Below are 25,836 nucleotides of genomic sequence, written 5' to 3' on the forward strand. Positions count from 1 at the left end.
GATATCACAGCACTTCAACACAACACACTGTCATACCTGTGAATGAAGTCAACGCGTACATTTTATAAAGTAAGGTGAACATGAGACCCTTTTCAACAAAAGCAAAGCCTCTTTATTTAAGCAAACACTCACAGATCTTATGAACTCCATTGGGTTCTTTAAAAAATATGGAATGGTTCCCACAAAAGGCAGCAGTCTTGGACCAGGTGGAGTTTAAGCTCTGTAAGAATTAATCTTTAAGGTCCCAAACAAAACCTCAAAAATAAAGCCTAGAAACAGAGTCTCACTACATAAGAGTTGTCCACATGATGTCAGATTAATTTCAAGACAAACATGAGCAGATGAACGTGAGCTTTATAAAGACAAAGGATAAAGTTGGAATGTCACTTGATTATCTCGGTTCATGTTTTTGCAAGTTGTATTGTTATACAAAAGGTCTGGAAAGTGTTGCAGGATGTGTTGCAGCTCCATGTGAATTTGAGCCATAACTGCAAGATATAAATCTGGTTTGCGCAAGTATAAGCCTGACTTAGGTTGTTATATAAAAGTTTACATCATAAGAAAAAAGCTTTATAATTTATAGTGGTATTACAACAGATTCCACACTATACAACAATTACAGCTTCTTTTTTTTTTAAAACAGTAACTATTAAACTAGAATATAATCTTTCAGGGCTAAAAATATTAACATCAATTTGCCGACTTATATTTATAAACTGGTGGAAAATTTGAAAACTTGTGTAAATGTTGGAAAGTGTACTAATGGATCACTTGTTGGATCCTCTGCTGTGGCAGATGATGTTGAATGGCTCAGGCGAGCGGACTAAACTGACAATCCCATTCATGTCTGGCCACTTCGCATCAGGTGGCCAGGAGAAACGAATCCGCTGTAAGAGAGAAGTGACGAAGAGGAAGAGCTCTGTCTTAGCTAGGGTCTCACCGAGACAGACCCTCGGACCTGATAAATGGAGATAATCAACAATTGTATCAACCGACTTGTTTTCACTCTAAGTCTACTCAAGTCATATTCAAAGGTGACTCACCCAAGGAAAAAACGAGGAAAGACTCCGGTTTGAAGAAATGTCCATTATCATCTAAGAAATTCTCTGGGTTAAAGGTGTCTGGGTTCTTCCAGTGCTCCTTATCAGTTAAAATTGCTGTTAAGTTGGTTAATATCACAGTACCCTAGAACCAGAACATGTGTTATCGAAAAACAATTTCAATTAAGAAACACAAGGCAGCTATGCTCCATTCATTACCTTGGGAATGTCGTATCCTCGTAGTTTTGTGTGCTGAGTCGTTTCATGTAAGCCGCTGGAGGGTGAAATGTTGGCACAGCGTTGAATCTCATGAACAGTGGCATATGTGTACGGTAGTTTGTCACGGTCATCCATGCTGGGCAAGCGGTCGTAACCCAGCACCCGAACAATCTCCTCATGACATCGCTCTGTAATGAAACCAAAGCTGATGAGTAAAGGTTTTACTTCAAAGCTACAAAAAATCAATAGGAGAGCCATGAACTGGCAGCTGTTAAGATACGCATTTGGGCATACTTAAGTCTTTGGTTGTGCGACTCAGAATTAATAGTTAAATGAATGTGGAAACATTGTATAAATGAGAATTGAGATCGGTGAAGAAGGGCATTTTCAGTGAATAACGAAAACAACTTTTTCTGTTCTTCAAACAAAGCTATTACCTTTTATAGAAGACAGAATTCTGACTTTTAGGCGAACTAAACCTTGGACTGTATGCAAAAGAACAGAACTCTTTATCACCTTCTCAAATTTATATCTACATTTACTCACTTGGAAGTAGTTTATATTCAAAACAGCTTAAGGGAACATGTAAGACATGTGTAAATTATCAGTTCATGCATTCCCGGGGTATCATTTCTATCAACTTGGAATCTCCTAGCACCATAATCTACTGTTTGAGCTACAGATTGCTGACATTCTTAAGGCTAAATTATACCTTGTACATCTGGGTTCTGAGTCAGGTAGATGAGCCCCCATCTGATGGTGGTCGCTGTGGTGTCGGTTCCAGCCAGAAACAGGTCAGCTACTGACATAACCATGTTATCCTCATGAAATGTGGAGTCCTCGTTGGACTTTTGCTGCTCCAAGAAAAAAACATGCATTTCAGTTTAACCAAGCATATCTTGTTCCTTAGCAGCTTACTGTAATTTCACCCTTGGAATATTGTTGGTCCTGCAAAAAAATATTCAGTCAACAACTCAGAGCTAGGACTGGGAATGAAGCTCTGACTATCTACCATCAAAGAGTGGATAATATTGGTCATGATGATCTCACTTTCTCAATCTCTAGCAGGTAGGCATCAATAAAGTCCCGTGGACTGTCTGGATCCAGAGTTTCTCTGTGTGTTTTGACTGCTTCCTTGATGAAAGCCTTCAACTCTGTTGCATTCTGGTAAATTTTCTGGTGTGGCCCTGGCAAATGTTTGATGATGGGAAGCAAGTTAAACACCTGGAAAAGAAAATGGCCACATATAACTACAATGCTGCATCAACTGCAGGAGTCTCCAGTCCCACTCCTGGAGTTCCACCTTCCTGCAGAGTTTAGCTTCAACTGGATCTTAAACCCCAGATTGATCAGCCTTTTCAAGTTAGTTTGAGAGTTTGAGTTAAACTCTTTAAGAAGGTGGACCTCCAGGAGCAGGACTAGACATCCCAGGTCAAGTAATTGCCTACAGCCTTAATGAACATGATTGACCTCCTGATCCAGTGGGATACTGGGATAGTCATAAGCTAAAACATTTACAGTATTTAGTACTTGTTCATACCTGTCCAACAAGGGATCCTGACTGAATGATGTTCTCCTTCAAGATTTCCAGAAGGTATTTGAAGCGCTTGTTATCATAGTCGAAACGATCCCCAAACACAATGGAACAGATAATGTTGGATACAGCATTCTGTATGGCATGTTGGGGGTCGAAAGACTTGCCTTCAACAAAGAAAACCATGTGTTAGTCTCTGTCAAGTACTGATTTAATGCTTTGAAGAGAATCTTGCCAAGTAAATGAATTTAAATTGACATTACAGCTGGCATTAAAACAGATCTGGTTTAATGGCATTTGAAGTCAACGTAAATACTGAGCAAGAATTATAAAGGATGTCATTGTGAGTCTACAATGCCTCAAAACATTAAAAATGTTCAAACAGTGACTACAATTCTCAATAACCTTCTGATTTGATCATTTCAGGAACCAGGTAGCTGCTTTCCTCTGTCACACGTTCCTCCACAGACTTCTTCCCCAGGCCAAAGTTCCTGAGCGTGTGCAGAGCAAACCGTCTCTGCTGCCTCCAAGAGTGGCCATATGTGGCCATTACGATACCTTAATATGAGAGAACAGACCTCTAGAGTTAACAGGATATACATAGATGAGTTAAACTAAAATGGATGCATAGCCCTAAACATCTTGTCAACCTACTGTAGGTCTACTAAGTTGACCTTGGCCCCACTGGCTGGCAGAATCTCAGATTTAGATTCACAGTAGACTGCTTGAGGCCCAAATCCAGACCAAGACCAAATGTACATGGTCTTAAAAGGTTTGAGAATAACACATCAAGATAAAAACTCCTACTTCCCTGGTTGGTTCTTCAAGTGATCAAGACCATCTTCAACCAGATACCAAAATCATGAAAGAAGATGCTTTTAGTTTTATGTTCCAGCATTGCCTGACATAATAGGGGCTTTCGAACCATGTACTGTAGTTCTAGGAACTCAGTTCAAGGAACTAGCCAGCATTGTGGTTCCTAGAGAACCAATTTCTCCCTCAGGCCGTTTTCCTGGCTGCATTCTCAACAGCAGCAGGAACTCTGAAACAGCCATCAGTGGCGTCTTTATGCACTGCATTTACAAGCACTTGTTTTTGTTGTGGGTTATGTGATAACAGAGATGCAAATGCACGATTGAATCTCATGTCACAGTTGAGGAACCCTTGTGCATGCATAGTAAAGGTATAACCTGTGGGGAAAAGGCATTTTAAACCTTATTTTGGGGCAAAGTCATCACAATTTTTCATTGATTTTCAGTTTTTATGTCCCGGTGACCAGTGAAAGTGCAGTTCTGACTCTATGCCCATTCATTTAGATAGGAGCCTGGTCTTGTTAGTCTGAAATAGCTGCCCAGAGGCATTGCCAAGATGGCGGCCGAGTGCCACGACTTGCCTAAAAGGACTTTGCTTTAACATAACATAAACTGGGGTCTTCTGTCGGCTTGCAGGAAGCAGACTGGAGGCATAGCCAAAAATGGGTAAACAATGACATGATGAAGGAAATGTATGGAACACGCCTTAAAGAAAAAACTGTATAAAAGAGTGTGCAGACACAGACTCTGGAGATTCCCTGCGGGGTCTCTCGGCTTTATTGTCTCTGAACAATAAAGTCTTATCATCTGGCATCAAAACCCCAAGACTTTGAGAATCATTTCTTTTTGAGAATCACAGCATCGGCAGAAGCCACCACACTCTGAAGTAGGAGCTAATTTAGTTCCCCCATACAGAGTTCCGGTGTGAAATCTGAAATTTGGATGTACTAATATACCCTACAGCACCAAATCATTTTCAGAACAACATATTACTGACCATATCCTTCAGTGATCCAGATCAGAAGTGGTAGTTGTGGCCTTCCTGAAAAAGATGATGCATTTTGGACCAGGGCTTCCTTCGCAATTTCGATTGTATTGAGAAATATTGATGGCTTTCTCCCCAGATAGACGGTGGCCATCTCTCCATACTGAGATATCTGCTCAGAAAAGATTTCACAGAACTTAAACACAACTAAAGTTCAGACAATAGGTCTCATTCACTAACAATTGCATGGATAATTTTGTATTTGTACACACAGGAGAACTTTTCATGAAAAATGTCTTCCTAATTCACAATATGTTTGTATGTACAAGAATTTGGCGTTCTGGCTAATGCTTTTAATAACGGAAAAACTATGTAAGTATACTATATTTACTGTGAATGTTTTTAAAATTGTTGTGTACCTTTTTTTTCCAAGTTTTTCTTTTTAAGGTAAAAAGGCATAGAAACAATTAAATTAAAACTATTGGACTATTTTTCTCTGTAATTACTGTGCAAATATACACTTGTTCTGTGTTTAAGAACAACTTGTTTTACAGTGTAAATACAACATTTGCGTGCTGTATTTTAAAGCGGTGCTTGTTCCCCCCTTATTCCATGTAGTTACAGGGTAACTGACTACAACAAAACTGCTCTGAAATGATTGTTTATACAGTAGGTCATACATTATATCAGGTAATATATCAATTAACATGGTGGACTGTTTTATTCAATTCAAATATTGTTTGAAATTAACTATAGGTCTAACGCTGGGTTATATGAACCCAAAAATGGGGTTTTTAATTAAAATCAAACACAATATGACAGGTAGCATAATACAGTGTACTACAGAAGGGGATTAGGGTCAAGCAATAATAATAAAGGAAAGAGGGAAAAGTCATTAAATTTCAAGAAAAAAATTATAAAATGTTGAGAATAAACTCATTCAATTCAGAGAAAAAAGTTATTGTCCAGGGGCATATATATTGGGTCAAAATGCACTTTCTTGTCAGTGATTAAAGTTGGCTCTTTCTGTGCACACCAATGTAATGGAATGTATTTAAGATCAAATAAAATTTTATTATTTACTAAGTTTTATTATATAATTTATATTATAATACAATTAATGCAACATGCAACATACTTAGGATGAATCTAACTTCTTCACATGATAGAGTAGTGCTTTTTGTGTATGTGTGGTTTAGTTATTACTATTTTTTTTTTCATCAAATTTCATGATTTGTTCTTAAAATAGTTCATACTCACATTTCACACAGATTTGTGCATACATATGCTTAGTGAATGAGACCTATTGTAGAGAATGAAGGCAACATAGCAATCAGATTTCACAGAGCAAAGTGAATTTAAGACATCTTTCTACAAAAACAAAGCCTCTATACTCAAAGCAAACACTCACCGATCTTATGAACTCCATTGGGTTCTTCAAAAAATACGGTATGTTTCCAACAAAAGGCAGCGGTCTGGGACCAGGTGGAGTTTGACCTCTGTAGGAAATAATCCTAATGAGCTCGAACAAAACTATAAAAATAAAGCCCAGAAACAGAGCCAGGCCAACAGAGGCCAGGTCTAACTTCATAAGAGTTGTCCACATGATGAGAAATTTGTTTCTAGACAAACATGAGCAGCAGACGACCGTGTGCTGTATAAAGACAGAGTGAAAGAGGGTGGAGACAGTAGGAGTGGGAGTCTGACGTGCTGGTTCCTGTTATTGTCTAGTTATTATGGTTAAGGCTGCAAGGTTCTAAACATGAAAGACATAAAGAACAAAAATATATGTATCCAGTGAATGGATATAAATGAAGTTCACTCACAGGAAAATAAGCTGGAGAAGACAAGTTGTGCAAGTTTAGTAAATAACTGACTAGCTCAAAGATCTAAACTACCATGAAGTTCACCGTTGACACTAAACCTCAGCACAGCTAATGGATATTCTACACCCAAATCTTTTCTTTATGAATAGTTCGCATCATGTGGCCACATCATTTTCACGTTCCCATGAATTAATATCTCGTGGCCACAACAAGACTAAGTGAACTCAGTTGTTAAAACTAGCTTCTTCCACTTGAGACTTCTGGCTATAAGGTCAAGCAATACATGCTACGCAAAGACTTTGAAAGAGTCATATATGCTTTTATTATGTCGCGATTAGACTACTGTAACTCTTTGTATGCCGGTTTGGACCAGTCATCACTCCGAAGGCTACAGTTAGTGCAGAACACCGCAGCTCGACTTTTAACCGGGACCAAAAAATGTGAACACATTACACCAGTATTGGCCTCACTTCACTGGCTTCCTGTTTGTTTTAGAATTAAATTTAAAATTGCATTAATTGTTTTTAAAATCTTGAGTGGGTTGTCTCCTTCATATATGATGGAGCTCCTACACATCCACACACCCGTCAAAGTACTGAGGTCTTCCGACCAGATGCTCCTCGATGTGCCCAGATCTAGGCTAAAAAAATAGGTGACAGAGCATTTGCAGTGTCTGCTCCTAATATCTGGAATAGCCTAACAATTTATGTAAAAAAAGCTCAGACTATTGAAACTTTCAAGTCCTTGCTTAAGACGCATTACTGTGCTTTGGCTTTCAATTCTAGTTGCGCTTTGATATCTTGACCTGTTGGTTTTGTTTGCACTTTGTGTAATATTGTCCGTATAATAATTTTTTTTTCTCTTTGTTCGATCTTGTGAAGCACTTTGGTCAATTATGATTGTTTTTAAATGTGCTATATAAATAAAATTTAACTTGATTGAACTTGAACCAAAAATGACCCATCCCAGTCACCGTACAAATCAACAAGTTCTCGAGCTTTGCTACTCTTTTACCTTCATACATACATGAGTGTGGGAAATTAATGACAGAATTTACATTTTTGAGTGATCTTTCCCTTTAAGTTTACAAATCCAGACAAAAGCAAAGCATAATTTAAAGTACAGGTTAAGTCAATACAGAAAATGATTTAATATTAACCCATTTCACCCTATTTTTATGGAAATTTCAGTAATGCAATTTTGCGTCATGGTTACGTAATGATGTCACCATCCAATGACATCACTTAGAAACTTTTCGTGAACAAATCAACCTGCCTTCAGCTACTTTCACTGAAAATTTGGTTTAGTACTGAATTCATACACATTTTTGAAGCAAAGCTACATAGTGTAGTTTGGCTCTCAATAATGACCATACACTGTTAAAAGTAAAGGTTTTTATTGACATCTACTGTGAAAACCTCCTTTTGGAACCTTTAACTGTAAAAGTGTACTTTAAGGGTGTACTCACACTGCCAGTTTGAACCGTGCCCGGGTGGGTTTGACCACCAAAGCGCGGTTCGTTTGACTAGTGTGAGTGCTCCGAATCGTGCCCGGGCGCGGCTCGATTGGCCGGCCCTGGCCCGCTTGGAAGAGGTGGGCCAGGGCACGGTTCAGTTGGACTCGGGCGCGGTTCGCATGCAGTGTGAGCGCTAACCGTGTCGGAGCACGGAAAAGGACGCTTTGCATCACGGTTTTGCGACTCTCCAAAACCAACATGGCAGGGAAAGGGTCGATTTGGTCTACGGCAGAGGTGCAAAATGCATAAAAACTAAAAACTGCAAAGTCCTTGCTGCACTTCAGCTGGTACCTTGCAAACATCCTCATACGAGCAGCACGATTACTACGTGAAAAATTTCGCGCCACTAAGGCGACACATCTGTTTAACAACAGGCTGTGGACCAAACAACACAAAATTATCCACAAAGAAAACAGAGCGATGCACTCCATTGTGTTCAGAGAGCGCCGCTCTTCCTGTTTATCCCGAAACCGTCGCACCATAATGACGTAAGCGTGCTCAGGCACGAATGCTGAAACCCTATATGTGAGTGCAGGCCAGAGGGGGAGTGGGGAGGGGGGACAATCGTACTCGGGCCCGGTTCATGGCAACCGTGCCTAGTGTGAGTACACCCTAAATATAGGATGAAACAGTCTAAAGTCCACATTTCAAAAATTTAAAAAACATGTGTCTGACCAAGTCCTTTGTTTAGCCAGTCTATAAGAGACATGGTCTTCCAGAAAAAGTTTCCTGATCCAATGCTTCCTTAGTGACCTGGATTGTATTCAGGACTATCATTGGTTACCTTCCAAAATACAGAGAAGACAATTCTCCATACAGAGATACTGCTCGGAGAAGATCCACAATAACTGTAGTGATTATGACTCCCCGCCGCCTTATGGGGGACGGCGGTGTGGGAGAATCAACATCCGTGTTGTGCCTCTTTCCACTCCCGCTCCGAAGAGATGAAACGTGTCTTCGATCAAGCCCCAGTCGGCAGGGAGGCCGCTCACCAGCTCTCGGACCTTAAACAAGAAAAATCAGTGGCGGACTATTCCATTCAGTTCCGCACCCTGGCGGCCGCGTGCCAGTAGAACGAGGCGGTGCAGTGGGATCGATTCCGGCATGGGCTGGCCGACCATGTTCAGAAGGAAATCTACCTCCTCGAGCTGCCCCCAACGCTCAACGGCCTAATCGTCCTGGCACTCCGGGTGGACGCTCGGATTAACCACCTGGGTAAACAAGTCAGTCCTACACGCCATTATGTCTCTCCGGAAAAGGACTGCTCGAGTCGAGAGAACATGGCCGGTCCCTTCTACGATCACGAACCCATGTAGATGGGTAGAGCTCGGCTTTCCCTGAGGGAGAGAGAGTGGCAGAGGTCATAAGGACTATGCTTATATTGCGGTGGCTCGGAGCATTCCATCCATTCCTGTCAGGTAAAAAGATCCCACCAGGTAGTAAGTTTGAGGCTACTATCGGGTGGGATCTCCGCCGGGAAGTCCTCAACCACATCATCAACTCTCCTTCTGGTGAAACTGCGGTGGGAGAACCACACTCACGACTGTCACGCTCTTCTGGACTCTGGGGCCGAAGGTAATTTCATTGACTCTCTCCTTGCACGTTACCTGAACCTTCCAGTCCTTCCTTTGTTTCATCCCATCCATGTCACCGCACTCAATGGCCAGGAACTGCCACACGTCACCCACTACACTGAACCCATCACTCTGCTCACCTCAGGCAACCACAGTGAAACCATATCCTCATGGACTCCCCTGTAGCTCCCATTGTTTTGGGTCACCCCTGGTTAATCAAACATAATCCACGAGTGGATTGGGGTTCCAACACTGCCACATTGTGGAGTCTTGTCTGGTTTCTGCTTGTGTGGTTCCTTTTTCTGTCTTTCAGAAAGAGAACATGGTGTTATCAAATGTGCCCGCAGAATACTTGGACCTGAAGGAGATGTTCAGTAAGTCCCGTGCTGCTTCTCTTCCTCCGCATCGTCCCTACGACTGTGCGATAGATTTAGTGCCAGGTAAGTCTCCGCCTAAAGGCAAACTTTACTCTCTTTCTATTCCGGAGAGGGAGGCCATGGAGAAATACATTTCTGATTCATTGGCATCGAGGTTCATCCGCCCTTCCTCTTCTCCAGCGGGGGCGGGATTCTTTTTTGTGGGTAAGAAGAATGGTTCTATGTGACCTTGTATGGACTACCGAGAGCTGAACAACATCATAAAAATATATACATATAAATATATACATATACATATAAAGAACACCTATCCTTTACCGTTGATGTCTTCAGCCTTCGAGAGGTTACAGGGAGCATCCATATTCACAAAATTGGATTTACGTAAAGCTTATCATTTGGTCCGCATCAGGAAGGGGGATGAATGGAAAACCACCTTTAACACCCCTAGAGGGCACTTTGAATATTTGGTGATGCCGTTCGGGCTCTCCAACTCGCAAGTGGTTTTCCAAGCACTCATTAATGATTATTATAGGTCAGTTTATATATGTTTACCTGGATGACATACTGATTTTTTTCTTCATCTCTCCAGGAACCTGTTCAACACGTCAGATGAGTGTGGGTCTCATTATTCTCATTAAATATCATTAACCTCGCACTTGCTTCCTGCCCCTCCTTCACCCAGTCGTTACAGTCGTACAAAGTCGTTACAGTTGTAAAATGATGAAAACATAATAATAGACAAGTAATCCACACCATCAAGTCCATCAACTAACATCTTGTCAAGTTAAAAGCTGTGTGTTTATAATAAATACATTTATCATTAAGATGTTTTTAATGTTGCTTCAGGCTAAAAAAAGTAGTCCTCTATACACAATATTGCTTTCTCTATAATGAAAAAGTAATCCGCCTGAATCAGGAGAGAAATATGCACTGTTTGCTCTGTTTATTAAGTAGGGCTGTATGATTAAGATAAATCAACATTTTTATATTAGGCTAAAGATTTAACAAGATTACCCATAGCATGTGCTCTGCCTGTGGACGATGACCATGCAGCACGTCACAACATGTCCATTTGAGAAACATGATCCCGTAACTCAACCAGCTTTACGACTTTAACCACATGGACATAATAACTACTGTATAATCTGCTCTTGTGCAGAGTCTGACTGTAAATTTACATCTGAATGTTCACTGATATTGGTGGGAAAAAAATGAAAAGATATTTCCAGCAGATTTAAAAACCTTTATTCTCTAAATGAGAACTGTTCGATTAACCATTGTTTTTCAACTGAAGTATAAACACTTCAGTATAGAAATAATACATGTATGCATTTACTATACAAAAAAAAAAAAAAAAAAAATTCATAATAAAGTAATTAGAATATGTATCAACTGAAAATAAAATAGTTTTGTTCCTTTAATCAAAATTATCTGAAAACTGAATAACAGATATACAGTACACAATGATTTAGATTAGCCAAGATGCTTTTGTGTGTCTCAGCAGCTTTGTTCTTCAGTAAGTATGATGGCCTAATGATGTCTGTATGTTGTTTTTGGGGTTACTGATGGTCACGCTTTGGTATCTCTGCTGCGGCAGATGATGCTGAAGTTCTGAGGATAGCGGACGAGACCCATGACCCCATCCATGTCTATGGTCTGTGGCTCCGGCGGCCAGGAGAAATGAATCCGCTGTAGGAGAGACGTGATGTACAAGAAGAGCTCGGTCCTTGCCAGAGTCTCCCCGAGACAGACCCTCGGACCTGATAATAAACACACAAATCATTACAGTAAATCTTCCTGATGGTTAAATATGTTTAATCATTTACAAACAGTTGACTCACCCAATGAGAAGGCGATGAAAGACTCTGGTTTGAAGAAGTTCCCATTCTCATCCAAGAAATTCTCCGGGTTAAAGGCGTCCGGATGCTTCCAGTGCTTCTTATCACTGAAAATTGCCTCTAAGTTTGTCATGATCATAGTTCCCTGTATGAGGAAAGTTCAGCAGACATGAATTAAACTTTTCACAAATATAACTTTAAACCCATATTAACCCTCTATCTAGTTCAATGTTTCATACTGGAATCACTTCTTACATAGTAAAATATTTACAAGTGTACTGTAGGCTTATGAAATTTGAGTGATGTGATGAGTGATTCAGACTGTCTGGATCAAACGATTAATCAAAAACATCTGACTCAGTATGGACAGTTCTTTACAAATATATTGCTAATGGAAAGCCAGTCTTTATGTTAAGTTTTACAGTGAAAAATGACTTAAGTAACTTCAGTCATTCATCCATGCTCCATTCATTACCTTGGGAATGTCATATCCTCGTAGTTTTGTGTGCTGAGTCGTTTCATGAAACACCCCAAGAGGTACGATGTTGGCACAGCGTTGAATCTCGTGAACAGTGGCGTATGTGTACGGTAGTTTGTCACGGTCATCCATGCTGGGCAAACGATCGTAACCCAGCACCCGAACAATCTCCTCATGACATCGCTCTGTGTTGTGCAAAAAAGGGAAGTATTAAATAGCGACATTTGAACTCAGAATAGAATATTATTAAGGTGTTTGGTGGGCAAAATCCAGTCCCCTAACAGCAGACGTACATCATTGAGACATCTGTTTAAAGTCTGCATTTACATCTGCAAGACATTTATTTTATTTTATTTTTTGAGTCTTTGCTCAGCTTTAATATGTAAAGAGGACATTTCAGATCAGACAGACATCTGTCAGATGTTTGTACTCAGCAGATGCTTTCCAGATCTCGTGATATTTAACAGACATCTCGCAGAAGGGCAACAAAGTTTCAGATGCAGAACTTGCTGGCAATTTACAAATTATCATTACTTACCTATAAGGCCCTAAATGGTTTAGCTCCAGCGTACCTAACTAGCCTTCTAGCATGCTACAACCCATCACGCTCCCTAAGGTCACAAAACACTGGACTTTTGGTAGTTCCTAGGATAGCAAAGTCCACTAAAGGAGGTAGAGCTTTCTCACATTTGGCTCCCAAACTCTGGAATAGCCTTCCTGATAATGTTCGGGGTTCAGACACACTCTCTCGGTTTAAATCTAGATTAAAAACACATCTCTTTCGCCAAGCATTCGAATAATGTATCTTTTTAATTGTGAGTGTAGTTGCATCTGTTCAAAGGTGCATTTTTATTCATTAGCTTGGGTTAAACTAATTTTACTTTGTTGGATCAGCAGCTATGCTAATGATGTCTGTATTTTGTTTCTATGTTTCGCCACGGGATTTACATAACTAGGATTTAAACAAGCTCCAGTCTGGATCCAGAACACCTGAGAAGAGATGATGCTGACCCTCAGAGGACCTCAGATGATGCTAACCTTGAATCAACAAACAGAACTAACAATTATTGCTAAATGTGTGACTGAATCATATAATAACTTAATTAATAATATTGATAGTTCATCGTCTAGCAGACTACGTCTTGTATTATTATTATTATTTTAATTTCTTCTAAAATCCTGTCAAATGTGCACAAACTACTAGCTACTACTAAATATTGTAGAAACATAATTTTCTGTAAAGTTGCTTTGTAACGATTTATTTTGTAAAAAGCGCTATACAAATAAACTTGAATTGAATTGAATTGAATTGAAAGTTGGGTACGCGAATTCGCTGCAATGACCAACACAAAGCTAGTTATAGTTTCTGTGTAAGCAGTTCTTCATACATTCCTGAACTACTTCCATTATAAGATGCAGTCACATTTATAATTGTTCTGGCGAAGTTTTGCCTGTGAAATCCATTCTCTGTGGGTTTAATTGAGTTGGTCATGCAGAACACTTTGACTATTACAAATTTACACCAAATACTAGACCCACAAATTTTACACTTAATGCGACTGCACTACTTGAAAAGATCAGATTTCAAGAATTGCATCTACTAGAACAAGACTGTAGTGTTCTTATCTTTAGCTTTAGCACCTTGTACATCTGGGTTTTGAATCAAGAAGAGGAGACCCCATCTGATGGTGGTGGTGGTGGTGTCGGTTCCAGCCAGAAACAGGTCAGCTGTTGACATAACCATGTTCTCCTCATGAAACGTGGAGCCCTCATTTGACGTTTGCTGCTCCAGATGAAACAAATCCATCAGTTTACTGAAGCTACAGCTAGTTTCCACATGCATGCATATGAGAGCCCTTCTCTCATTAATAGTGATCTCACTTTCTCAATCTCCAGCAGGTAGGCATCAATGAAGTCTCGAGGGCTGTCTGGATCCAGAGTTTCTTTGTGTTCTCTTACTTCATTCCGGATGAAACCCAATAACTCAGTGGCGTTCTTCATGACCTTTTGGTGTGGTCCAGGGAAATGCTTGATGAAGGGTACTAAGTTGAAAATCTATGGTAGGAAAACTATTATAAGATTCAAATGTTTTTGGAATGACTGAAGTAAAATTACATAATAATGATAATAATAATAAACAACAATAATACAAAATCTAACTAAAGGTTTAACTAAACTGTGCCCAACTTCATGCAAATGTATTATTACATGTACATTTATTCATTTAGCAGACGCTTTTATCCAAAGCGACTTACGTCATGCAATATGCAGACACATAATTTAACACTCAGATAATAATTATTTTCACTCAGGGTGGCTGTGGCCAGTAACAAATAAATCAATAAAATAATTTTCTACCAAACGTGAAAAATTTGATCATACCTGACCTGCAGCTGACCCTGCAAGCATGAAGTTTTCATTCAAGATTTTCAGAAGGTATGAGAAGCGTTTGTTATCGTAGTCGAAGCGATCTCCAAACACGATTGAACAGATAATGTTAGAAACCGCATTCTGTATGTCATGCTGTGGGTCCATAGGCTTGCCTAAAAAAACATGCATTAGTAGGCTATGGGTGGAAAAAAGATCTGTGCTTTTATATGGAGTCCAACATAAATAGAAATGTAAATGCTAAATATACATGTGAAAATCAACATCACTGTTGTCACAAATGTTTAGGAAACAGTCCTTGGATGCTGTTTGACCACTGTGAAATGAGTTCAAATAGAGCATAAATATTTCATACCTTCTGCTTTAAGCATTTCAGCAATCAGATAACGGCTTTCCTCTAACACACGATCTTCTACTGATTTCTTCCCCAGGCCAAAATTCCTGAGTGTGTGCAGAGCAAAGCGTCTCTGCTGTCTCCAGGAGTGACCAAACGTGACCATTATAATACCTATGAAAAAGAGAACAAAACCTGATCAAGTATTAAATTCATAATCTACACATTTTTAAAGGGTGGGTAATTTGGTTTGGAGAAGTGCACATGCAATCTTCAAAGCAAACGAGCTTTACTCGCATGTATGCTTCCATGAACAACATTTAACAAATATTGAAACTATTGAAGGAAAAATTGAGTTTTAGAATGAAATATTATGTAGTCGACATTTCAAAGTATCTAAATAACGTGTCAGCCTACTGACCAAGTCCGTTAGTTATCCATTCAATGAGAGGCAAAGATGGTCTTCCAGAAAAAGCTTCCTGAACCAATGCTTCCTTAGTGACCTGGATTGTATTTAGGATTATTACTGGCTTCCTTCCGATATAGATAGTAGAGATCTCTCCATATTGTGACACCTTAGAATAACAAAGCAATTAAATTGATAAACTGTTGTGAACACAAGGGTGATACCATCTTCTGAACATGTGTATTTTAAATTAAACATCTTTTTTTTTTTTTTTCAAAATATGTAAGAGTTAAATATTAAGCCCCTACAAAGCAAATCAGTAAAGACTCACAGATCTTATGAACTCCATGGGCTTCTTTATCAACTGTGGTAACACTCCCACAAAAGGCAGCGGTCTGGGACCAGGAGGAATTTGACCTCTGCGTGAATTAATCCTAAAGAACTCAAACAGAACCATAAAGATCAAGCCCAGAAACAGAGCTAGGCAAACAGAGGTCAGGTCTAACTTCATCAGAGTCGTCCACATGATGACAGATTCATTCCAAGACAAACACAAGAGCAGCAAAGACTGGTGAGCTTTATAAAAGCAAAAGCGGAAGAGGGTGGAGACATTGCAGGAGTTGGATTTGCAGTTAACCCTTTCAGTTGTGTTGTTGATACTGATATGATGAATGCATAAACCCCAATAGCCCATGTTAAGCATAAAAACCTGGAACTACTAGGCTATATAATTGATGAACAATCAAAGCAGAAGGTTTAAGCATTGCAGCAACTGACAAAGGAAGGAACACACATCCTCTTCCCATTTAAATTCCTTTTCCCTGAGGAAATTCCTCAAAAGTCCACAATGGTTCCCTACAAGTTTACTGATGAAAAAGAAACATGGCAAGACTGAATGGCTGTGGTTAATAAATTGACTACTTTACATTTGTCTTAAACAAAAAACAAACAAACAAAAAAAAAAAACTAAAAAAAAACTAAAAAGGTGAAGCACAAGAATTGAGTTATGGTGAAATGAACTTAAGGCAACTTATTTAGACTACACATTTGGTGGATTTTATGTTTGACGGTACTTTGGTATTTCCTGAATTAGTCTACATGGTATGTGAAAATAATCTAGTTCAATTGGCTATTAAATATGCAACCAATAACTTCCATATTCCAACTTCCATTCCATATGCAATGTGTAAATTCCTATTTTATCTGTGAATGGCTGGAATGTCGAAAAACGAAGCTTGTTTAACCTCGTGAGAGAACTGTCGACGTCAACTGCTTTTCTTTCATTATAGGTAACTTTAGGCTAAATGAACACAGGAAATCAAGATTTCTAGTCTCGTGTTAGATTCATAACGGCTTAAGTGATGTATGGTTCCGTGTCGAAAAACTAAAAGGTGCTGCGTGAAAAAAAATTAAGGACTGTCTAAAAAAAAAAAATATAGGACTTCTTCCTCGAAAACGAAGGCGAAGGCGAAAACGAAAGCGAAAAGTTTGGCTCGCGAATCATTCTTTGCGATCGGTTCTTTTTAATGAATCGATCGAACCGCGAAACAGACTGAATCGTACAGGTTATCAGACAACCACAACAGCAAGACCTTACAAATGCAGTTTCTAAACTACTGACTTACGTATACACTTTTATGACGGGTGTAAAATAAAGGAACGATATGCTAAAATTCTGTTTGGCAGTAACGAATAGGCCTACAATTTATCATATATCGGATTAAATTTCTTGTAGGCTACGTTGTGCTTTTCGTATGTGGTGATGGCAACAAACTCGTAAATCCGCTGATAAATGTAATTCAAACCCTATAGTAGCTACATGTTGAATAGCTGAACCAAACGGTTCTCTGAAGTTCGAAAGAGTCGATTCAACAAAAGATTCAGATTAAACGAGTCGAGTATAGGTTAGTTTCGATAGGGTTTAAATGCCAGATGTAGTAAACAACTTCATGCAAAGTAGAAGAGTGCGTTTATATTTTATCAGTTCGATTACTACGAATGCATTATAAAACAGGCGACTTTTAAAACTTAACATTAACAGAATTCGCTGTAACAATCAAGAAAATTAGCCACTTCAGGCTCGTGAAAGATGACACAGAATGGAAGCGGAGGATCAGCGAAGCTGTACAGTGCTGTGCTCGCGAGAGGAGCTCCACCATCATCCGATACTCGTGAGTACATGTCAGCCCTTCATAGTTTTAGCCATAGAGAATTACAGTACAGTTTTACAGTGAACAGTTCACGGATCAAACCAATTGGCAATAACACAATGCCGTTTTACTACCATGTTTCTTTGGGAACATGTACTATTAAAGCTAACGTTATATTTTACAAAGTTCTTCTTTAGAAGTTCTTTAGAGTACATCTTAAGCTATAGTTGGCAGGTTTTTCCAGCCTAGTCATAGCTGGTTTAGCAGGCTTGCTTTAGATGGTTTTCAACTACTTTAGCTGGTGAGGCTGGAAACCAAACAGCTAAAGACCAGCTTGACCTGTTTAATCTAGCTACAACCAGATTAAATCAAAGTTGTCCAGCCAACCTGCTTGTTTTAGTAGGGGAATCTTGTAAATGTCATTTGATTACTAGTAATATGATCTAGTCACCACTTCATTATTATTATTTTGTAATATAGTTCAGATCCAAGTATAACCACTATTATTTGAAAATTGCCAGTGTTATTATACATGTTATAGTTTACTGTAGTCCTGCATTATATGCTGCGTTTGAAGTAACAATATTTTATTATCTATCTATTCATCCATCCATTCTCAGAACCAAGCACTGACCTGATGAAGCTGAAGAACGCACTTCGGGGTCTGATGGTCCAGTATCCTAACGGTGTCACTTTGAGCAAAGCACGCAGGTCCTGCCCGCTTCTCCTAGACTCTGTGGTGCTGGACAACTATGCTTCTGTCCGCCAGCTCTTAGCATCCATGCCTGATGTGGTCACACTAAAAGGACTCGGTGTCCAGACATTCCTTCTCCCTCCTGCCACTAATCGATAGGATGGGAAGATTCTGAAGGATAGCCATTGTTTAGAGATCACGTATCCCACAATGCTTTGCAGTCAAACTGCAGTGGTGACCAAAGCTGATACTCCAAATGTAAACATTTATTTTCCACTAAACTGTGAACACAGACACAGTTGGATTTTTTTTTTTATATAATCACAGCATTTTTTCAATGGGAGCAGAATTCAATCAAGAAATAAGAGCAGTGTATTCTTAAAATACATTATAGAAATTTTTAAATACATTGCGTTTACATTTTTGAAGACCTTTTGAAGACATTTTTAATTCTTTTTTTACTATGAGTGCTCACATACATCAGGAAATCATTGTAAAATTGAGGACGTTGTATCAACTGTGATTAGGCAACTCAGGGATTGTTCTTCTTAGTCTTATGTGGTATTTATATGATTATGAACTGGTATAATAATTTTTACACATTTTAACTGTTCTGCTTAAAATGTTTTAAAAGAAATGTTCACAAGAACTTTTAACCTTTTCATTTTTAATAAGACTTGATACTACACTTTATTATGTATTCTCCCAAAAATATACTGAAAATGAGATTTTAAAGCATTGTGTGTTTTGTCAACTTAATTGATTTTCATGTATATACATGAAATGCATCCAATTATGTACATAATGCATCAACTCAACCAGTTTTACAATTTCAAATATTCAGATGAACAGGGCGTGTTGCGGCTCCACGTGAGTATGAACCATACCGACAAGATATACATCTAGTTTAGACCAGTACAGGCCTGTCTGTAATAATACCTATTACATCATAAGAGAAAAAAATCTTTACACTGTTGCAGTGGTATTACATTTCTGAAGTAATTTATTGGGAGGTCAGTTTTTTATTTGACAATGAGTACAGCATGTGTAAATTTTTCAAAACTATAACTATTGAACTAAAATATAATTTCTTTGGGCAGAAAAAAACTATTACCAATGAGTTGGGTTAAAACAGCTAGTGAAACTTGTGTAGAAGTTGGAAAGTGTACTGTTGGTCACTCTGTGGATCCTCTGCTGTGGCAGATGATGTTGAATGGCTCAGGAGAGCGGACCACACTGACAATCCCATTCATGTCTGGCCACTTCGCATCAGGTGGCCAGGAGAAACGAATCCGCTGTAAGAGAGAAGTGACGAAGAGGAAGAGCTCTGTCTTAGCTAGGGTCTCACCAAGACAGACCCTCGGACCTGATAAATGGAGACAAAACACAATCATATAAATGCAGTTTTTGGTTTTTGTCTAAAGAAATTATAGTCACAGGTGACTCACCCAAGGAGAAAGGGAGGAAAGACTCTGGTTTGAAGAAATGTCCATTATCATCTAAGAAATTATCTGGGTTAAAGGTGTCTGGGTACTTCCAGTGCTCCTTATCAGTTAAAATTGCTGTTAAGTTGGTAAATACCATGGTGCCCTAAAAAGACAACATGTGTTAGAAAAACTATTTCAATCAAGAATCACAACACAGCTGTGGTCCATTCATTACCTTGGGAATGTCATATCCTCGTAGTTTTGTGTGCTGAGTTGTTTCATGAAAAACGCCAAAGGGTACGATGTTGCCATAGCGTTGAATCTCGTGAACAGTGACGTATGTGTACGGTAGTTTGTCACAGTCATCCATGCTGGGCAAACGGTCGTAACCCAGCACCCGAACAATCTCCTCAAAAAATAAAAATGTAAAGAACAAAAAGCTGATGAGTAAATGTTTTTCCAATGCTAAAATGCTAATGTAAGTAAGCCACTGAAAGGTTGACATCCTGATAAGTTGAAAACGCTGCCTGCATTCACAGATTGCATTTACATAACAGTAGTTGCAAGGAATGAAATGGGAATATTATTGTACAAAATAGTAATAACCGAAGAATTAAGCCGGCTAAAATCCAACCATCTAACTGTGCACAGAATATCCCACAGTTATAGTACAGAATTCTTCAGACTATTAAAAGACCAACAGGACCCCTTAAGAAAATTAACCATGGTTTTACTACAAATAAAACCAAAAAACCATGGTTACTGTAGTTAAACCATGGTAACCACAAATTAACTATGGTTTTGCTATATTAACCATAGTTTAACCATGGTATTTGTAGTAAATCTGTGGTTTTACAAATGGCAGTCAATACGCCAAAAAAACATGGGTTACTACAGTTTTTACTATAATAAAACCATGGTTATTTTTCGTAAGGGACAGCCATTAACTGCCATCTGTTAATATATGCAAATGGAAATATTCAAGACATGTCATTCCAGGTTTGATGTCAAGACCAAATGTCATTGGTTGTGCATCTTAAAATCAATAGTTACATGAATATGAGATTAAAGAGCAGTGGAGAAGGGGATTTTTAGTGAATAAAGGATACAATTTGGTCTGTTCTTAATAAGCCCCTTTCACACTGCCATTCTGGCAAATAAAGGGGTAAAGTGTTCCTGCGATTGGTCCCTGGTCACTAGATTTGGCACTTTCACACTGGCACTTTTCTCGCTCAATTTCATGTGCATCCTGTTTGCTTGAATTATTTTACAAAAGCTCAACATTTTGTTTTCATTGTGAGTGAACACAAATAAACGTAGTCTTTAAATATTCAAAAGATGAACTGTATGACCAACAATTACAGAGTATCTTTACAGCAACTGGTGCCTCTTATCTGTCCTGCTGTGAGCGCGCTGCTAAGCTTCCACACACACTTCAATAGCACACATTTCTGTTGGATAACATTAGATTGAGTGGCCATATGAAGTTTTTCCTACATACATCTTTCAGATGAAAAACTATATCTGAGGTCGATGGATGATAGGTGTGCTTTTTATCATGTCCTGCCCAATGTACCACATAGACATGCCGTTAACGATAAGTCAGTCATGGACTGTGTACATCATTCACTTAACCAGCCACACCAAAGCAAACAGGAGGAGAGCATAAAGAGACAGGGCAACTAGAATTGAGTTTGAAATTAAAATAAAGTTTATGGTTTATTTATATAAAAGGTATATTTGTGCATAAAGTTGGGTATCACAGTGTTATTACTATTCCAAGTCCCACCCTCTTTCTGATTCCTGTGACCTGCGGGATTCCCCCCAAAAATGTCAGCCTTTAGTTCTTACACAAAGCTTCGATAGTAGACAACTCTCACTAAGGTGAGACTAAACCATGATATACATTATCAGTTTATGCATTAATTCAATCAAATTAGCATTTTTCTTAGTATGATGTTCTACTGTTTAAGATAAAGAATGCTGAAAGTCTTAAGGCTTATTAGTACCTTGTACATCTGGTTTTTGAGTCAAGAAGATGAGCCCCCATCTGATGGTGGTCGATGTGGTGTCGGTTCCAGCCAGGAAAAGGTCAGATACTGACATAACCATGTTATCCTCATGAAATGTGGAGTCCTCGTTGGACTTTTGCTGCTCCAAGAAAAAAAAAAAAGCATTTCAGTTTAACCAAGCATATCTAGTTCCTTAGCAGCTCTCTGTGAATTCACCCCTGGAATATTGTTGGTCTTGCAACAAAATTTCTGTCAACCACTCGGGGTTATGACCCAAACACTCCAGGAATTAAGCTCCCACTATCCACCATCAAAGAGTGGATAATATTGGTCATGATGATCTCACTTTCTCAATCTCTAGCAGGTAGGCATCAATAAAGTCCCGTGGACTGTCGGGATCCAGAGTTTCTCTGTGTGTTTTGACTGCTTCCTTGATGAAAACTTTCAACTCCTCTGCGTTCTGGTAAATTTTCTGGTGTGGCCCTGGAAAATGTTTGATGATGGGAAGCAGGTCAAACACCTGGAAAAGAAAATGGCTACATATAACTACAATGCTGCATCAACTGCAGTAGTCTCCAGTTCTGCTTCTGGATTTCGACCTTCTTGCAGAGTTTAGCTTCAACCAGCTCCAAAACACCTGCCTAGTTTCTTATAATAATGAAGACACTAGCCTTTTCAAGTGAGTTTGAGTTATACTCTTTAGGAACTCTTTAGGAAGGCGGAACTCCAGGAGCAGGACTGGACCAAATTAATAGAATTTGTTGACAACCTATAGGAAAGCAGACGATGCACAAGGCTGACCTCCTAAATCCAGTTGGAAACTGGGATAGTCGTAAGCTAGAAACATATTTGGTACTTGTTCATACCTGTCCAGTAAGTGACCCCGACTGAATAATGTTCTCCTTCACAATTTCCAGAAGGTATGCGAAGCGCTTGTTATCATAGTCGAAACGATCCCCAAACACAATGGAACAGATAATGTTGGATACGGCATTCTGTATGGCATGTTGGGGGTCGAATGGCTTGCCTTCAACAAAAAAAAAACATATGTTAGTTACTTGCAAGCACCGTCTGAATACTTTAAAGAGAATATTGACAAGTAAATGAATCTAAATGGACAATTTTTTTTTTATACATTTTTTTTTTGCTCAATGTCATTTGAAGCTAATCTTAATACTGTGCAACAATAATACATACAGAGGTGGGTAGTAACAAACTACATTTCCTTACTACAATTAGGACTGTCATGATATGTCATGATGTGTCGACTGACAATTAATTTACAGCAAATTTGCTTACATCACATCAGATTTAGTTTTGCATGCAGTTTCTGTTGAGCTTATAAAAGCACTATCCAATCAGAGGCATTTTGATTGATTCAAGTTGGTCAAATGCGCACATATTCTCTTAAAAACAACAAAATGAAAAAAAAGATGCAAGCACTGATTTTGCAGTGTAGAAGGCTTAAGAGAATATATGGAGTTTTTATGAAGGTGCATAACTTTTATTAGACTTAAGTTCAGTATTCTGAAGTATAATCACTTCAGTATTCTTTGCATGCTTTCTTTATATAATCCTATTCCTAGGTTGAAAAAAAAAAGTTTATTTTTCATGCTACTGAAATGACCAGTGTAAACTATTGATTGTGTTATGTGTAAAAAGCAAGAAAAAAAGCAATGACATTCCCCCTTGCAGATAATAAAGCTAGAGGAATAGTATGTGTATTTGTTGTGCTCTCCGGGGAGAGGGCTTCAAGCTCGGCATTTGCCTGAACACAGACCACTCCCCTCCAAAGATGCGATTAGCATGGGACACACAGCCAAAGTGGGGCTTGATAACCCCCAAACCTTGCAGGCCTAAGGGCTGATGGCATGGTGGACATCGTTTGTAGTAGTAGCACTGCTGTGGCCACAGAAGAGACAGCCAGAGGCTCCTGTGGGATCAAGCACTGCTGCAGCAGTGGTGAATACAGATAAAGGCTCTTGTAGGAGCAGTCACTAGCTGCGTTTACATGGACACTACTAATCCGATCGTAATAGGTCTGGAGGCACTGTATGCATTATCTGATTACAGTCTGTGTAAATAAACATATACCATGTAAGGTGCAGTTTCTTTAACACCTTTGCAGTGTAAAGATGGATTCGCTGATGTTGAAAATATTAGCTTGGTAACAGTCTATAGTATTGTGTCTGATCAGGCTAAATTTGACCTAACATGGATACATTGAATTAAATAGTTATAAAACATTGTGCTTGAGTTACAAAAAAAATACACATAAGAATACAGTTTTGGATACTCTACCCACCTCAGAATAAATAAATGTACTTGAAATGTTTTGTCCAATCATTACATCCACATGTTTGTGTGAAGCAGCATGTTTGAAGCTTGTTTCTAACTCTGACTCAACAGGATGATGTGGCACATGATTGAGAGTCTACAGCACCTCTGAGCAATGAAAACAGAGATTAAATTCTTCACCTTCTAATCTGAGCATTTCGGGAACCAGGTAACTGCTTTCCTCTGTCACACGTTCCTCCACAGACTTTTTGCCCAGTCCAAAGTTCCTGAGTGTGTGCAGAGCAAAGCGTCTCTGTTGCCTCCAGGAGTGACCAAATGTGGCCATTACAATACCTTAATATGAGAGAACAGACCTTCAGAGAGAGTTAACAGGATATACACAATTAACTGAACAAAGACAACTTAAATGGATGCATAGCCCTAAACATCGTGATTACCCAGGTCTACCAAGTTGAAAGAATCTTGGATTTAGAGTTGCAGTATAGCTACTGCTTCAGGCTAAATCCAGACCAAAACCACATTTATGTGGTATAGAAGACATCAAGATCCCAACTCAAGTGTTTGCTCAAGTGATCAAGACCATCTTCAACCAGATAATAAAAAAAAATCCATGCAAGAAGCTGGTTTTAGTTCCAGCACAGTGGCGTAGCAGACGGACACGCGGGGGGGGGGGGGGGGGGGGGCAGCAGCAGTTGTGTAACCGCTGGCCTCCGTTACACAACAATGACTGTATGATTTTGAGATGCATCTTTTCACACTGAGAATAACTGATGGACTCATATGCAGCTATTACAGAAGGTTCAAATGCTAACTGATGCTCCAGAAGGAAAAACTATGCATTAAAGCTGCAGTAGGTAACTTTTGTAAAATATATTTTTGCATATTTGTTAAACCTGTCATTATGTCCTGACAGTAGAATATGAGACAGATAATCTGTGTAAAAATCAAGCTCCTCTGGCTCCTCCCAGTGTCCTATTGCCATTTGCAGAAACTCCATCGCTCCCGGTAAGAAATCAACCAATCAGAGCTGCGGTCCGTAACTTTGTTTGTGTTCAAAATGTAGAAAAATGTATATAATAAGCGAGTACACCATGAATTCATTTTCCAAACCGTGTTTATAACTTGTCCTGAATCACTAGGGTGCACCTATAATAAGTGTTTATATTCTGACTATTTTAGATTGCTTCGGGGGTACCGCGGCGGAGTAACCCAGTACCTTTGTGATTCTTCATAGACATAAACAGAGAGATGTAGTTCCGGCTACGATGTTCTTCCGCAAGACGCAAGCAGTTCTGTTTATTGAAATTAGGATGTACTAATATACCCTACAGTACCAAATCATTTTCAGAACAATGCATTACTGACCATATCCTTCAGTGATCCAGATTAGCAGTGGAATAGGTGGCCTTCCTGAAAAAGATGAAGCATTTTGGACCAGGGCTTCCTTCGCAAGTTCGATTGTATTGAGGAATATTGCTGACTTTCTTCCGACATAGATAGTTGCCATCTCTCCATACTGACATAACTGTTTAGAAAAGATTTCATAGCACTTCAGAACAACTAAAGTGGCTTAAACACGATCTCACCTGTGAATTGTCAACATGTGCATTTTACAGAGTAAGGTGGACATAAGACACCTATACTCAAGGCAAACACTCACCGAGCTTACAAACTCCATTGGGTTCTTTAAAAAATATGGTACGGTTCCCACAAAAGGCAGCGGTCTGGGACCAGGTGGAGATTGAGCTCTGCAGGAATTAATCCTAAAGATCTCAAACAGAACCATAAAGATCAAACCTAGAAAGACTGCCAGGCATACAGAAGCCAGATCTAACTTCATGAAAGTCATCCACATGATGACAGATTAATTCCAAGACAAACACAAAGGCAACAGGTAACCACGAGCTTTATAAACACTGAGCAAGGGG

At 39.1% G+C, this 25,836-nt stretch overlaps 2 protein-coding genes across 5 annotated transcripts; both read right to left on the minus strand.

The window, feature by feature from the left end:
• Nucleotides 1-564: 564 nt before the first annotated feature.
• Nucleotides 565-6,263, minus strand: LOC128011990 (cytochrome P450 2J5). Of its 2 annotated transcripts, XM_052594835.1 has the most exons (10): nt 6,002-6,107; nt 5,851-5,893; nt 4,603-4,762; nt 3,199-3,351; nt 2,800-2,960; nt 2,310-2,483; nt 1,972-2,113; nt 1,260-1,447; nt 1,044-1,185; nt 565-958 (listed from the first exon to the last, which is right to left on the minus strand). In XM_052594835.1, the coding sequence occupies exons 3-10, from the start codon at nt 4,742-4,744 to the stop codon at nt 768-770; spliced, it is 1,293 nt and encodes a 430-aa protein (XP_052450795.1). In that variant the 5' UTR covers nt 4,745-4,762; nt 5,851-5,893; nt 6,002-6,107; the 3' UTR covers nt 565-767. The 2 variants fall into 2 exon arrangements, with proteins under 2 accessions (XP_052450795.1, XP_052450794.1); XM_052594834.1 differs by lacking the exon at nt 5,851-5,893 and having other exon boundaries at nt 6,002-6,263.
• Nucleotides 6,264-11,280: 5,017 nt separating this feature from the next.
• Nucleotides 11,281-25,808, minus strand: LOC128011988 (cytochrome P450 2B19). Of its 3 annotated transcripts, XM_052594833.1 has the most exons (10): nt 25,569-25,772; nt 25,274-25,433; nt 24,089-24,241; nt 22,477-22,637; nt 21,957-22,130; nt 21,608-21,749; nt 20,816-20,825; nt 19,834-20,038; nt 19,620-19,761; nt 19,203-19,537 (listed from the first exon to the last, which is right to left on the minus strand). In XM_052594833.1, the coding sequence occupies exons 1-10, from the start codon at nt 25,761-25,763 to the stop codon at nt 19,347-19,349; spliced, it is 1,533 nt and encodes a 510-aa protein (XP_052450793.1). In that variant the 5' UTR covers nt 25,764-25,772; the 3' UTR covers nt 19,203-19,346. The 3 variants fall into 3 exon arrangements, with proteins under 3 accessions (XP_052450792.1, XP_052450791.1, XP_052450793.1); XM_052594832.1 differs by lacking the exons at nt 19,203-19,537; nt 19,620-19,761; nt 19,834-20,038; nt 20,816-20,825 and adding exons at nt 11,281-11,643; nt 11,725-11,866; nt 12,197-12,384 and having other exon boundaries at nt 25,569-25,808; XM_052594831.1 differs by lacking the exons at nt 19,203-19,537; nt 19,620-19,761; nt 19,834-20,038; ... (5 more) ...; nt 25,274-25,433; nt 25,569-25,772 and adding exons at nt 11,281-11,643; nt 11,725-11,866; nt 12,197-12,384; ... (4 more) ...; nt 15,343-15,496; nt 15,659-16,170.
• Nucleotides 25,809-25,836: the final 28 nt, after the last annotated feature.

The sequence above is a fragment of the Carassius gibelio genome, chromosome B23 (assembly GCF_023724105.1).
Source record: "Carassius gibelio isolate Cgi1373 ecotype wild population from Czech Republic chromosome B23, carGib1.2-hapl.c, whole genome shotgun sequence".
Lineage (NCBI taxonomy): Eukaryota > Metazoa > Chordata > Actinopteri > Cypriniformes > Cyprinidae > Carassius > Carassius gibelio.

Excerpts from the sequence above, each read along its gene's own strand:
- LOC128011988 (XM_052594831.1), bottom strand. The coding sequence starts at position 16,030 with ATGCTTAACATGGGCTATTGGGGTTTATGCATTCATCATATCAGTATC. Across the intron at positions 15,497-15,658 it reads CCATGGAGTTCATAAGATCT|GTGTCACAATATGGAGAGAT; the intron begins GTGAGTCTTTAC and ends TGTTATTCTAAG. Across the intron at positions 14,743-14,942 it reads TGAAATGCTTAAAGCAGAAG|GCAAGCCTATGGACCCACAG; the intron begins GTATGAAATATT and ends ATGTTTTTTTAG.
- LOC128011990 (XM_052594834.1), bottom strand. The coding sequence starts at position 6,196 with ATGTGGACAACTCTTATGAAGTTAGACCTGGCCTCTGTTGGCCTGGCT. Across the intron at positions 2,114-2,309 it reads ACCTGCTAGAGATTGAGAAA|CAAAAGTCCAACGAGGACTC; the intron begins GTGAGATCATCA and ends TTCTTGGAGCAG. Across the intron at positions 1,186-1,259 it reads GAGGATACGACATTCCCAAG|GGTACTGTGATATTAACCAA; the intron begins GTAATGAATGGA and ends TTCTGGTTCTAG.